Here is a 14,259-nt window from a genome sequence, read left to right as displayed (position 1 = left end):
CACAGATAGAGAGAGAGTGAAGAGCAACGCAAAAGAGAGGGTGAAGACGAGGGTTTCAGTGGCAATTCCTCGTAATTCATCAAAGCATAAAAGGGTAGGAACCGGTATTACAAAAAATTCATCTAACTACAGTATTACGCGCTACAACGGCTGAGCGGCTTCTGCTTCTAAAAGGACCTAAGAGGAGCTTCTCTTTTTTGAGCTCAAAAGCACTAGGTTATTCAAGCCGGGAGATGATAAACTCATTTACCAAACGGCTTAATTACTAATGTCAAAAGCCTTACTAATAGCAGCCGTTGGGCTCTTTTGGTTTGACTCCCAAGTCCTAACCTCACGGCCGGACTTCACTCTCTTGGCGCTTTTCACCTTCCTCCTCAGTCAAACGGTAATTCCTTCCTCTTCTTCTTTCACCTCTCGCTCTTTCTCTCCCTTCCAAATATTCTCAGTAAATCTTCAATAATCGGAAGCGGTTTTCTGGTGACGGTGTTTGGTTTCGGTTCAGTGTGGAGTCTCTGATTGTTGTTTTGTCTTCGCTCGAATTTTGATTGATTAAGGATTGCGGTTTAGCGTTCTGGCTTTTTCTTGTGCTTCACTCTTTACTAAATTTGTGTGCTTTGCTGATAAACCCCTATGCTAGGGTTCTGGTTGCTATATATATCTGAGCTTTGAGGAATTGGGAGATGATTCTGGCTTCTAATTTCATTTGTGCTTACTGCGCTATAGTGTTCATGCAAATGTCGATTTTTCGTGTTTAATTTTGGATTAGTTGGAATGTGGTTGTGGAAACAGTGCTGTTGATATGTCCAATTTGAACTGATGATTTATTATTTTTATTTATCATGTTTGTAGAGGTAAATAGTATCAGATTGATAGCATGGGAGACTCGTCGAGGTAAGACCCAATATCTTTTGTTATCTTTGTGTCTAGTAATGTGTACGTTTGCAGCTTGGAGGAGTATGGAATTTCGTTCATTGAACATATTGATTTGGAGTAGCTGTTATGTGCTGAGGATTTTAAGACATTGATCAGAGGGTCTCTAGTTTTGAAATGAATGTGTAACAAAACTGTGTGGCTGTATATATCATGTTCTCCTCTTAACAGGAGTTCTGTATTAAAGAGTTCATGTCCCAGAGTGTGGCAATAGATGCAAGAAAGTCATGAGATAGGAAAAATGATATCTGTCCTTGTCTTTAACATTTGCTGCTGCAGGAGCAAAGTTATTTCTGTTGTTCTAACACAAGAACTTTCAGGGACGATTTTAGTGATACACTAAGAATACTTGTTGCTACTGATTGCCATCTGGGCTATTTGGAGAAGGATGAAGTGCGGCGGCATGATTCATTTCAGGCATTTGATGAGATATGCTCAATAGCGGAACAAAAGAATGTAATATTTAATGTTCCTTGTTGCTGTTTTGTTTTTTCGCGTTTCAATAAATAACCATCTGTAATTTGTGGATTGTTCATTTTGTGTGAAGTCCACATTTGGGATATATATTATAATGCAAAGCTCAGGGAACAGGTTTCCAGATAAATTTTGTGCAAGTTGATAATCTGGACCAAACGTCTTATGCATACATTTTATGTTTGTCTGTTATCAGGTGGATTTTGTGCTCCTTGGTGGTGATCTTTTCCATGAGAATAAACCCTCAAGATCAACACTAGTTAAGGCCATAGAAGTTTTATTTAATAACATTTGAACTTAATTTTGTTAATTTAACTATTGACCAAATACTCATCATGCTGTCTGCAGAGTGAAGGCAAACCCAAAAAATGCCATAAACGAGCACATGTTACCAGAATTCCTGGATTTCATAGTGTGGGGACACGAACATGAGTGCCTTGTTGATCCACAGGTGTCAATTAGTATTGCTTTTTCCTATATATGCAACATGCACATTTTCCTAGTCATGCACACAGTTTGGAGTGTGCAGATCATAGTCTGCTTGTGTCAGTGTCTGGATTGTGTATTCTGGTTTGGTTGGGGATGGGGATTCTTATAGAAGTGGATGGATTTTTTTTTTCTTTGACAGGAGGTTCTAGGGAAGGGGTTTCACATTACGCAACCTGGTTCTTCAGTTGCAACATCATTGATTGATGGAGAATCAAAGCCAAAACATGTTCTTCTTTTGGAAATTAAGGTTCTCCTTCAGTCAATCTCATATCTATGCATACAGATATCAATATCTTTTGATCCTTTTCATATATACTGTTATTGATACACTTTGATATAGGGGAATCAATATCGACCAACCAAGATTCCTTTAACATCAGTGAGGCCTTTTGAGTACACTGAGGTGATTTACTGCTACTAATCTTGTATTTATTGTAAATTAGGGTGAATAAATTAATTATTTGATACAGGTCATATTAAAGGATGAACCTGAGATTGATCCCAACGATCAAAATTCCATTCTCGAGCGGTTAGACGAAGTGGTGAGTATAAATGTCAAGTAATTTTGGTTTGTCATAATCCCCCTTTTGCCTTCCTATCTTTTGATGTGTTTAATATATGTCAATGTCATAACTTGGAAAATTGCAGGTCAGAAGGCTAATAGATAAATCTAGGAGCAATGCTGGTAACAGATCAGGGGTCAAACTTCCATTAGTTCGAATAAAGGTAATATGCCCATTTTAATCTAAGTTGATGGCCGGACTGTGATAGACTGTGATAGTGCCTTTCTTATCAGCACCTGAATGCTTTTAGTTTTTTCTGATGTCATATATCCTTATATCTGGTTGGTCTTGTAAATCAATGAACTTCTCTGGTAATTGGCAGGTAGACTATTCTGGTTTTATGACGATAAATCCCCAAAAATTTGGACAAAAGTATGTCGGGAAGGTACATTCACTCCACTGATCCTAGATTACTGCAGTGGTACTGAACTTCGGATTTTTAGATAGCAGTATAAATAATTTATTTATGATTGTTTCTTAGGTTGCCAACCCGCAAGACATTCTTATATTTACAAAGGCATCAAAAAGGGGTCGGAGTGAAGGTATCATCCACACTTAGAAACTCTTCTCGTTGGTTGATTCAATTGCATTATCTATATTCTGAACATGACATGCACTTTGACTTGTTTTAATGGGTAAACAGAACCTTTTGTATCTTTTCTTCTTCTTTTTAAATGTGTTTTTGGGCGAAGGAGGGGTTTCTTTTTGTCGTGTTGTTAGGTTTTGAGCTGAGCCTAAGCAGAAAGGAGTTGAAAGTGAATGTTTGCCTGCTACCTTACCTCTTATTTTAATTTATTGAATTTAATACTGTAATGATACTTGCTGATGCTATTTGATTTGCATGGTGTCTTCTGAGTATTTTTGGGAGAAAGCTTTTTGGGAGAAAGCGGGGGCCTATATAGATTGGTTTCATGAGAGTTAATATGAAGTTGTTTTGATAGTATCTGCTATGGCTCAATACGTTTTAGAGAACATGCAGGCCTTACTTAGGAAACCTAAATAATGATAATCCGCATCCACTAGTAATCTGATGCTTTAAAATGTATGCCCGAGTTACTCTGATAGAGTTGGGCCTTGATTTGCCTTTTCTTGTTGATTTTCACTGTTTTGAGTTTTTTTGGTCCTACATTGATTGCATCAGAATTGAGTTGCTGACCTTTAATTTTACCAACAAATTTTTTGATATCTTTTATGCAGGTAAATTTGATGATTCTGAACGGCTTCGCCCAGAAGAACTAAATCAACAAAATATAGAGGCTCTAGTTGCTGAAAATAATCTGGTATTTACAATCACCTTCCTCATTTCTATTGGTTGCACACATTCTTCAAACTTATTGATTTGGCACCTCACCTCCAGTGGACTGTAGATTGGTTTTCATACAATAGTTTTAGAGGACCTTGCTAGTAAATAGTTCACGATACACTAGAAACACACACCTGAACAAATTTCTTTGTGAAGATCTAGAGGAAACAGAATGTGGTTTTGCGACTGACAAATTTCTTCACCAGGCATGCTTGCTAGTTTGACCTTTTTGACCTATAAAGTTATGATTCTTTGGTTTACCCATACATTTTTTTTTATTCTTTTTGTTGTGAAGTTAATTATAAAATTACTACAGCAAGATGGGATTATTTCAAGGCTAAAGTCTTAATGGTCTTATCATACAGAAAATGGAGATCCTTCCTGTCAATGATTTGGATATTGCACTACATGATTTTGTTAATAAAGATGACAAAAACGGCTTTCCATTCCTGTGTGTTGTACAATCTCGAAGAAACTCAAGTATCCCTTAAACCTTTTTTTTTTCAAGACAGTAAATTTTTGTTTATAAATGATGACTTTTTTTTTCAAGACAGTAAACAATATTACTTTTGTTTCCTTTACTTGAAATTTTCACTTTTTTATTTGAACAGAACAAAATTGCCATGGATTCTGATCCTCTGAAATTTGAAGAGGAAGATTTGATCCTTAAAGTTGGAGAGTGCTTGGAGGTAAGAAAATTATTTTAAGATATTATTTAGTCATCAAATTAGTAGTGAATGAATACCTATTGTAGTCAAAAGCCATAGACACTTTTTTGTTTCTGGCGCTTCTGTAAATGCATAGAAGGCTCCGGTTAGTCTTGTGAGGATTCATGCTCAGTGTAATTTTATTCATTTCTATGGCTTTAGTTATTACTTTTTAGACACTTAGACGTAGGAATTACACGTGCATGTCAGATTTTATCAATTGCAAGCCCTTTTGTGGCTAAAACAAGCCAATAGGATTTTCAGTTAAGGGAAGACAAACAAGAATGTAGTACTTTTATTGATATAAATAAGATGTAAAACAATCTATGCTTTTCTTACCCTCTTGCGGCCTAATAAGGCCATGTCTGGAAGGGTTAATTCTAATTCACCATAGAGTTGGGTTTCTCCAGTTCAGCATCATGTCTAACTTTCTAAATCATGCATCATTTTGAGGTGACAATGAAATTCTGATACCCTGGAGTCCAGTATCTTTATCATATGTTAATGTATTTCAAGTGATTTGCATAGTACTGTTGCAGATGTTACTTCTTTAATTTTCCATGTTTTGGTTAGTGCAAGACTTGTTTTAGTGTAAATTTGAGGTGGTCTTTCATATGCTTTATTTTAGTCCGCAAAAGGCCACCTCCCACTAGCAAGACACTAGATGCTCACATTACGTGTTCGCATTTGATAACGTGGCCCCTCATTATATATTAATGTTTATACTTGCAGGATCGCCTGAAGGATAGGTCTACACGCCCCAAGGATAGTTCCAGATTCACCCCCACAGCTTCATCCTTGGATGTAATTCGTCTTTTTGTCTACTTTTAAATAATTGTGTTTCCTATTTGACATTGGTTTCTTTCAGCACTTTTTTAGCCTTACCATCCGCATTGGACTTTTGTTTTTCTTTAGGGTTTCAGAGGTAAAAGTGCGGCAGGACTTGGAAGTGCAGTTTCCTTCAGTGATGACGAGGACACAACCCATATGACTGGCTCAAAGTCTACTGCAAGAGGACGCAGGGCATCAGCCAAGCCATCTTCTTCACAAGTTGATAAGGGTAAAACTTCTACAAGAGGAAGAGGTAGGGGGAGAGGCAGGGGCTCCACTAATTTGAAGCAGACTACTCTCGATGCAACTCTTGGGATTCACCATTCTCAGAGGTTTTTTTCTTTCACCGAAATGGACCCTTCTAACTATAAATTAAAATGAACTATGGTTAAGTTTGATTCAGACACATAATTATTGTCTGCAAGACAGAAAACCGGTGTAGCAACAATTTTAGTAAAATAGTATCCTGCCACCTCTCTCTGTCGCATTGCATGAGATATCAATGGTACCCGCTTGTATGCAGCATTAACATAGCACAACAGGCATCAGCAATAAGATTAAAACATTTGCCTACAACAGTATTTTTTTTGTAGTTTTTATTTCATTTCCTATCTTTGCTGATAAATTTATACTGCAGATCTGCATCAGCTTCTGCGAGTGCTGCAGTTCGAAGTATTGCTGCTGATGATGATGATGTTGAGGATGTGGATTCTCCGTCGAGTTACAAAGGCATCAATGAGGTCGTCAACAGTTCGGTATGGCATACCTTCTTGAGAATAGCATCAGTGCTAAATTTCTGCTTAAATTCTTTTTTTTTAATTCAAATGGAGGACCTTCTATTGGGAAGGGAAGGGAGTGGAGAAGGGGAGAAGGATCATCCGTTTTGACATGGTGTGATAAGAAGTACAATTATCAACGGAGATGGAAGGGATTTTTAACCGTGTTTCAAAGGTCGAGCAAAAGCCCTTGGAAGGACATTTTGATTGTAGGATAAACAAATTTTTCAAGTCTTTTCAGGGTGCAGTAGGTGGTAGAGACTAGAGAGGACTCGATACTTTTTCGATTGTCGACATTCTATAACACTTTTAAGAAGTCTAGCCATTCCAAACACATCAGGTGGGTTTAGAAGTTTAAAATATGAGGAGACAAGGAAATTTGCAGATTGGTTGGCTTAGTAGGAAGAGTAAGGTTGTCGATTTGCTATGATGGACCGGAGAGCAGCAGCAGTGCAGGACTTTGTTTTTCTCTGATGGGTGTTTTCCTTACAGCTTCTGCTTTTTTGTGGACATCTTGACCTTCACTTTGTATTTGTCCCTTTTAGAGTTTTAGAACAGGAAACTAAAAAATGTTTTTTTTTTTAAATACATTTGAAGGAAAATGAGGAAAGTGTACAAGGCAGAGGACGTAAAAGGGCTGCTCCAAGGGGAAGAGGTAGAGGTTCTACACAATCAAAGCGTGGAAAGAAATCGGACAGTACGCCTGCTTACCGAATGCTCATGAACCAAGGTGATGATGATGATGACGACGATGACGTGACAAAGAGATTCAATAAGCCTCCACCCAGGGTTCGTACCTTTTTACCTCATTTTCATCTGTATGCATCACCAAACCAGTGTGAGCTACTAGTGCTATTTGTTTTTCTCTATGGTCGTATCATTTTCTTCTCAATTTTCTGTAGGTCACAAGAAATTATGGGGCATTAAGAAGGGGTAATTAGCAATCGTTAAACCCCAGTACCTCACCTATTCTAGGCAAGGCCACCCTGATATATTGTCTTGCCTTGTGTACAACCAATTTGATGCACTAGGGGTTGAAGTTCGTCAGGGCTGGAACAAGATGAGCCTTCAATAGAAGCCTGCGCCGGAAGTCAATTTTCCAACCGTTTGAAGAGTTGATCCTGGTCAGTGCACAAATTGGGGCATTATTATACATGAGAACGTCTTGGATCAACACAATGTGCATGCGTTCGATTGGTTTTGCCAATTTTATATGAGATTGCAGACCCGATGTATACAATCTTAAATATCTGATGTGGAATCAGAACCCCAGCCAAAAAACTCATTTGAAATTCTAGTTTATCTTAGGCGGAATTTTAACCCACCATTCCCCTATATGAAAGATTGATTAGGGTGCCCAGGTCACCAGACCCTTCTCAGCATATCCAATGTAATGACCCCTAAAATTGTATAGAAATTATCACACTTCAGCGGCAAAACTCTGATTTTGGGTGGCCTTAGCTGCAATTATAATATTGGGTAGGTAACTTGACATTGGCATACTAGCAAAAAATGGAATAGAAAAAAAAAACCATATGGGGAAGTCGGCTTCCAATTGATTCAGAGAAAGATAAAAAAAAACTTCTGACACTGAAACCTTTCTCCGGGTCAGAGAATTTCCGCAAATAAGAATTCCCACAAGAACCAAATGTGTTACCAAATCAGGGAGGTAACAGGTCGAGCTCACAACTGAAGTTAGAAGTACACTAATACCTATACATACTGCTCCATTGGGCTGCATTGATCTTTCACCTAAAATGGGGTCTTTGGGAAATATCTTTCACGCTCATCGACCGGCTTTTGACGTTGATATTCTCCTGTAAGATGTTCAGCAATATCAGATTTTGAAGTTCACGATGTTAGTAAAGCAACTTGTAAAAGCAACATATTAAAAATGCACTCAGATATTGGGAAGAGCATGTCGGAGTTCTTTATTGTAATCTTTGCATTCAGATAATTAACAAACGTTTATACACTGGATTTTAAAGCATCTGTCCTTAATTAAAACCATAGAGATTGGAGATCATAGAAAAAATGCACATGTTTAGATTAGCCATGATATAGTTACCACTATTGAAGATGTGATACTCCAGCCCCTAATGCAGCACATGCAAAACTCCGACATGGTTTCCCTGACTGGTAATAATAGTCGACGCTTAATTTGGTATAGTACTTCCATTTGGGAAGAACTGCAGTCAAAAGCCAGGCTTTGGCTTCTCTAACGTATGAAAAGATGGGAGTTGTTAAGAATAGTTCTCCATCTTCACAAAGCTACAGTATCTAGCTCCAAATCACATAAAAGGAACCAAAAATGATAGACCATAAATAATCAACTGACCAGAGTGGAGATGATAATGAAAACCAAATACATGGAAGTACCCAAATAATATTCATTTTTTCTGAAAGTTTCGTTTTTCAAAACCTGCAAATGCTGTGAACTTCATTCATATATATATATATATATATATATATATATATATATATATATATATATAACTTTTTTAAAAAAATTCCTCATCTGTCTTATCAAGCAAACAATTTTGCCTCTATTGGCCAATCTAATCTAGAGCAGTAAAAATCTATCATAGGAACTCCTTCACCCTTTTAATCAAAGATAGCCACGGTGACTTGTTTCGTATGCTTTTTTTGTTTTCTATTAAGACAATATGTCAAATAATATCAATTATCGACTTATGTACCTTTCCAGCCAGTCCCTTTCTGTCATGTCCTTGCAGAATGCTGTTTCTTGTCCCTTTCTGACCAGTAACAATGGTCACAGCAGCAACACCTTTGCTATTGCAATTCAGAGTTTGACTCCCAGCGGTTTCGCCTTTCACAATATCCTCTTTTTTATTAGATGTAGCACACCCTTTCATATTCTCCATCCCTGAGGCAGCCAAACTGTAAGATACTCCAACTACTGGTTTTTCCTTGGACTTTACAGTTGCAGTTGCTTTGTTTTCATTGACTCTAACTGGTCCCAAGGGTTTTCTTCTGAGAGTCTGAACTTGAACCTTCACAATCAGTATGATTCAAGTTAATTTCACACTTCATGAATACATATGTATCTTTCATGGGCATGTGCATAAGAAGAAGAACAATGGGAAAAGAATAACAAGAAATTGCAAGTAAATCAGGACTCTATATGAGAACTCTTGCAGCTGAACATATCCGGAGCGATTTGATGAGAGTTCTTTTCAATACCAAGGATCAAACAACAATGTGACAAATTACCAAAAGAAAATGGCTATTGCCAAGGGAATGTCGGTTTCTTTCCAGGACATGATGGAACACAGAACATGAGATGACATCCCCTCACCCAAACTAACCTCAGGAGATTAAATGAGGACAAAAGACAGAGATAAACAATCAATAAAAATGATTAGCATAAAGAATAAACAATCTCTATAACAATATGACTGAATATGGTACAGGTTTTCTGTTTTTCCTTAAGTAGACAGTTTAGACTGCAAATCTGATAACATGAGGAGGAAATAAAGAGAGAGAAGTGTACAACCTCAACCGAAAGTCAACAACTCAACCAATAGAAGTGGAGACAGATCACATCTTGCATATACTAGATAAGTTCCTCATAGTTTGGCGGTAAATAACAAATCTTTTTTATAACTGGACATACTAACAGTACCACAGTATGTCAACAATATTTCAAATACCTCAGAAAAGTAAGCAAATATTGGATATTGGTGTCTAATATAACCTTTGGTTTAGCAGCTTGCTGATTGGTAGACTTCCCAGTATTAGGTCCCGTTCTGTAGCTAGAAGTCCCTTGCTCAATCTTGTTACTAGATGACTTGGATGCTTTAGAAAATTTTACTTTGTTCTTGGCTGCAATACTTATTCTTGTCATATTTCTGCTATCTGGTGTTCTTTCTTTGTATTGCATTGATGTAGATGTTGAGCTCTTGACATCATAACAAGGATTTGATGATGACCCAACACTAGACTTTCCGGATGAGGAGTTGCATCCCCTTGATTGTCTTCTATCGCCATTGATCTCTACTCTGGATGTTTTTCTTGTAACAAAGCTCTTCCTCATACTAGTCTTTATGAATGACAGGCGCTCTCTTGCTTGACTTAAGGGGTTACTAGATTTTCCCATATTCTGCTGTTGCTGCTGGTCACTCTCTTGTGTAATTGTGCTTGCTGTAGTGCTTTCATCTGCTTTCTTTACCATAGAATTCAAAGCAGACGTTGAGTCCCCACAAAAAGATATTGGCTGAGAGCAACTTGGTAAGCCATTTCCAGTAGAACTGCTATTACAAACCCAACTCGTCTTTGAACGGGAAGTTCCTCTCAGAAGTGCATAGCTTGGTTTGGTTTTCACATTATTACCAGATTCTGAAGTCACACAGGAGGATGTGCCACTCAGAGCATTGACAGGGTGTCGCTTATCGATCAAAATAGCCTGGCTGTCCCCTCTCCATTTCTTGCTCACGTAGTGTTTGCCTCTCGACCTAGACACAGAAGATGGAAGCTTGGGCGAAGATTGTCCCAGCAAGTCAAAGTTTAACCCCGTACCCTCCTCCCCAGAATGAGAAAATGCAATCTTCAACTCACGAGAAGAACACTGGTGGAACCTAATACATACCATCAAATCACTACACTCAGCATTCTCATATCAAAGTCATTAACCCCAAAGCGAAAAATGGAGGTAACAAAAACAAATAAGAACTTCATTAAAGAAATGCTTACAAGTGGCTTGTGTAGAACCAGACATCATCACTGCAATGCATCCCAAACAAGAAAGATTACTTTTCGATACAACACAACCCCACAAAGCTATTCAATCTCTCCCAGTATAGAGAACTCAGTAACATTATATAACGAAACTCACCGATCTTGCTTGTTTGAATTGACTTCTGATGTGAGATCCACCCACATTGGAGCTTCAATTTCTTCCTGCACCAATCATCAAACAAACAAAAACGGCAACAGTTTAACTCTGATGATACACAAGCTTCAGTTTCGGCTTTTCGCAAACATAGAACAAAGGAATCAACTCATAATCAATGAGAAAATGAAGACCTACGATCAAGCCCAGTCTCAAAATTGAACCAATAACCTACTAAAGAATCAAATCAAACAAGTATACTAGCATTTCCCAGCAAACAAGTAGCAAATTATAAACCTAAAGACCATTCGAACCCTAAAGCAAATTGAAATTGAAAGCCAGGCTTTTGATAATCAAGAATCGGAGTCTGATGTTTACCAGAAAGTCCCAGTGACTATTGGAATTCATCTTCTTCTTCTTGTTCAGCATGTTGTGGAGGCGTTGAGTGTTACTGACTCCGAAAGCGTTAGGGGAAAGGGGTCCGATTTCATTCATCTTCCATTTTGGTTTTTGTAGGAAGAGGAGGACGAAGAGTGAGGGGTTTGAGCTTCAGGTGGGAAATGAAACGGCGTCGTAGCGGGTTGGACGGTTGAGATCAGAAGAACGTTCTGATACGGTTTGATATTAGTGTTTTGTAGACCGTTGCAGGATTCAAATTCCACCACACGAAATGAACAAAAAATAATCCCTATTTCTTACTAATATCAATTAAGAAAAAAAATCATATTACTATTTCACTATTTACGTATGGATCTCCTTGACGTGTGAGGTTTGATCGTGACAAACTTCGGTAGAACCTCGTTAAATTAATACCTAATTAATTAATAATTTTGCTAAATAATATTTTTTACCGGTCTCGATTCGGGACTAACGTGTTAAATTAATAATTTACTAAATTTATAAGATAATATAAATTTAAGAATTCATATAGACCATATCAAATATATAAATGAATAATTGCATAATTTATATAACATGACCGATCAGAAGAAGACCGTTTGTACTACGGACGTTGGCGATTCCGGCGATCGGTAACGCGCAACTCCGGCGATCGGTAACGCGTAACGACGGCGCGAATAGTGCCGGCTGTGCTCCCCCTCTCCTAGAGCTCTTGTCTGTGTTGGTCGGAGCTCCATCGCCGGCCCATACAGAAGCGCCGTGAGGGGGGAGCATGACCGACACCATTTGTGTCATCGTTATGTGTCGCTGGAATCGCTGACGTCTGTAATGCGGACGTCCACTCTCGATCCTCTCTGGTTTATATAATAAATTGTACATTAATGAGGATTTCATTAAAGATTTTATTAATTTAATTATCATCAAATATAATATATCGAATAATATAATATTTTTGAATGACGGTATTTATGATAAATCAAACAATTTGATGCATGAATAAAGTAAAAAAAATTCAAAAAAGTGAAGAAAAAAAAATATATATATATATATATTATACCTTGATAAATGAATAAGTTATTAATTAATCGATAAATTAATAATTTATTAATTTATCGATATAGTAATATCTTACTAAAATAATAAATTTTGTTAGTCCTAAAAATATTTAGGCATAAATGCCGATTTGCACCCCAAACTTGGCTGAAATTGTCAATTTACACCCCGAACTTGCATTTGAGTCAATTTACCTCTTAAACTTGGTAAAAATTACGGATTTACACCCCGAACTTGTATTTGAGTCAATTTACCTCCTAAACTTGGTAAAAATTGCCGATTTGCACCCCATCCGTTAAATTTAACTGTTTCTATCCAATTTTGCGTCACATGTCATGCATTTAAGGTGTAGTATTGTCATTATATATTTATATTTTTCTTAAAAATAAATAAAAATATTCTTTAAAATGAGGATTATTTTGTTAATCAAATTATTTATTTACATCTTTTTTTCTACCTACTTAACCCTACTTTGAATTATATATTCAATATACCCACCCATTCAAATATAGTTTGTTGTGTATAAATATATTTTTATATGTACACATTGTTGGAGGATGAACAAAACGAGAATAATAACGACGTAATAGAACAGAACGTAACCGTTTATTGATTGATAATGAGGCCAATTTATAGGCATTACATAACCACAATCCCGTAGGATTCGGAGTCCTAATCTATTACAGAGATGCGAATATATCTCTAACATAAAACCTAATAAGGCTAAGACACACACAATGGTAGAATAGTAATTCTCTCGGAACACACATTTATTTTTAATTTTCAATGTATTTATTTATTTGTATTTTTTCTAATATCTTTTAACATACCATATCACATAAAATAATAAATATATAAATCAATAACATGTTTCGAAAAAACAAACATTGTAGCAAGTGTTCCTCTTAAGTAATTTTATTAATTTATTTCATTATTCAATATGAATAAATATATAATGACAATACTACCCCTTAAATGCATGACATGTGACGCAAAATTGGATATAAATAGTTAAATTTAATGGATGGGGTGCAAATCGGCAATTTTTACCAAGTTTAGGAGGTAAATTGACTCAAATACAACTTCGGGGTGTAAATCGGCAATTGTTACCAAATTTATGAGGTAAATTGACTCAAATGCAAGTTCGGGGTGCAAATTGACAATTTCAGCCAAATTTAGGATGCAAATTGGCATTTATGCTAAATATTTATTTATAGAGGTTTTACTATATTTGTATTTTGGGACGTCAATTTTGATGTATATTACATGTAATCAACTTACAATAAAACTCAATTAAATAAATAATATTGAGACCATAAAAAATTTATTTTAAGTGGGCTCATGCATGTATGTATAATATTTGTTTTTATTAAAGAATAAGAACTGATACGGCGGTCTTAAAGTTTGAGTGTTTGACAACGGAGCCATTCCAACGGTGTCTCTTGATGGTCATCGAGTGTCTACCCGGTTTAGTGGCGGTGAGACTCAGGCTATCAAAGTTAATTGGTTCGAGAAGACCACGTGCCCTCATGGCGTGTTTGTCAGTTATGTATTATTGTGAATATCGTCTTATCGTTTTTCCCAGGTTAATATCATTGCTAATTAAAGTCTCTCATATTTGATTGGATCGATCCAACGGCTACAACCAACCGCTGCAGGTCATAGAGTTCACTCTGCTAAGCAGCCTAGTCTGAGCTCATACCTGTGGTGATATTCGAAGAAACTAATCCATCTAAAGCCTAAAACTTGACCGGCAAGTTAATTCCAGTAACCGACATTCACCGTCATTACTAGGTATATATTAGTGTCAACAGGCAACTCTTGAAGATCCACTCTCAGTCGATCTCTCTCTCTCTCTCTCTCTCTCTCTCTCTCTCTCTCT

At 36.8% G+C, this 14,259-nt stretch overlaps 2 protein-coding genes across 3 annotated transcripts; one reads left to right on the top strand and one right to left on the bottom strand.

Moving 5' to 3' along the window:
- The first annotated feature begins 451 nt into the window (after positions 1-451).
- LOC126787090 (double-strand break repair protein MRE11) lies at positions 452-7,500 on the top strand. Its single transcript, XM_050513024.1, is given in 19 exon segments — positions 452-891; positions 1,251-1,386; positions 1,601-1,683; positions 1,753-1,855; positions 2,033-2,140; positions 2,234-2,296; positions 2,364-2,435; positions 2,542-2,619; positions 2,779-2,841; positions 2,938-2,998; positions 3,654-3,736; positions 4,125-4,190; positions 4,192-4,239; positions 4,371-4,448; positions 5,199-5,270; positions 5,382-5,629; positions 5,935-6,052; positions 6,671-6,862; positions 6,976-7,500. Coding segments are annotated over 19 exon segments (1,728 nt in total). The 5' UTR covers positions 452-874; the 3' UTR covers positions 7,015-7,500.
- A 118-nt stretch (positions 7,501-7,618) lies between these two features.
- On the bottom strand, positions 7,619-11,443 carry LOC126788202 (uncharacterized). 2 transcript variants are annotated; one of them, XM_050514176.1, is made up of 7 exons: positions 11,304-11,409; positions 11,120-11,156; positions 10,929-10,993; positions 10,787-10,816; positions 9,792-10,671; positions 8,773-9,087; positions 7,619-7,890 (listed from the first exon to the last, which is right to left on the bottom strand). In XM_050514176.1, the coding sequence occupies exons 3-7, from the start codon at positions 10,973-10,975 to the stop codon at positions 7,822-7,824; spliced, it is 1,341 nt and encodes a 446-aa protein (XP_050370133.1). In that variant the 5' UTR covers positions 10,976-10,993; positions 11,120-11,156; positions 11,304-11,409; the 3' UTR covers positions 7,619-7,821. The 2 variants fall into 2 exon arrangements, with proteins under 2 accessions (XP_050370133.1, XP_050370132.1); XM_050514175.1 differs by lacking the exon at positions 11,120-11,156 and having other exon boundaries at positions 11,304-11,443.
- Positions 11,444-14,259: the final 2,816 nt, after the last annotated feature.

Source organism: Argentina anserina, chromosome 3 (assembly GCF_933775445.1).
Source record: "Argentina anserina chromosome 3, drPotAnse1.1, whole genome shotgun sequence".
Taxonomy (NCBI): Eukaryota; Viridiplantae; Streptophyta; class Magnoliopsida; order Rosales; family Rosaceae; genus Argentina; species Argentina anserina.
This window is presented reverse-complemented; position numbering and strand designations above follow the sequence as displayed.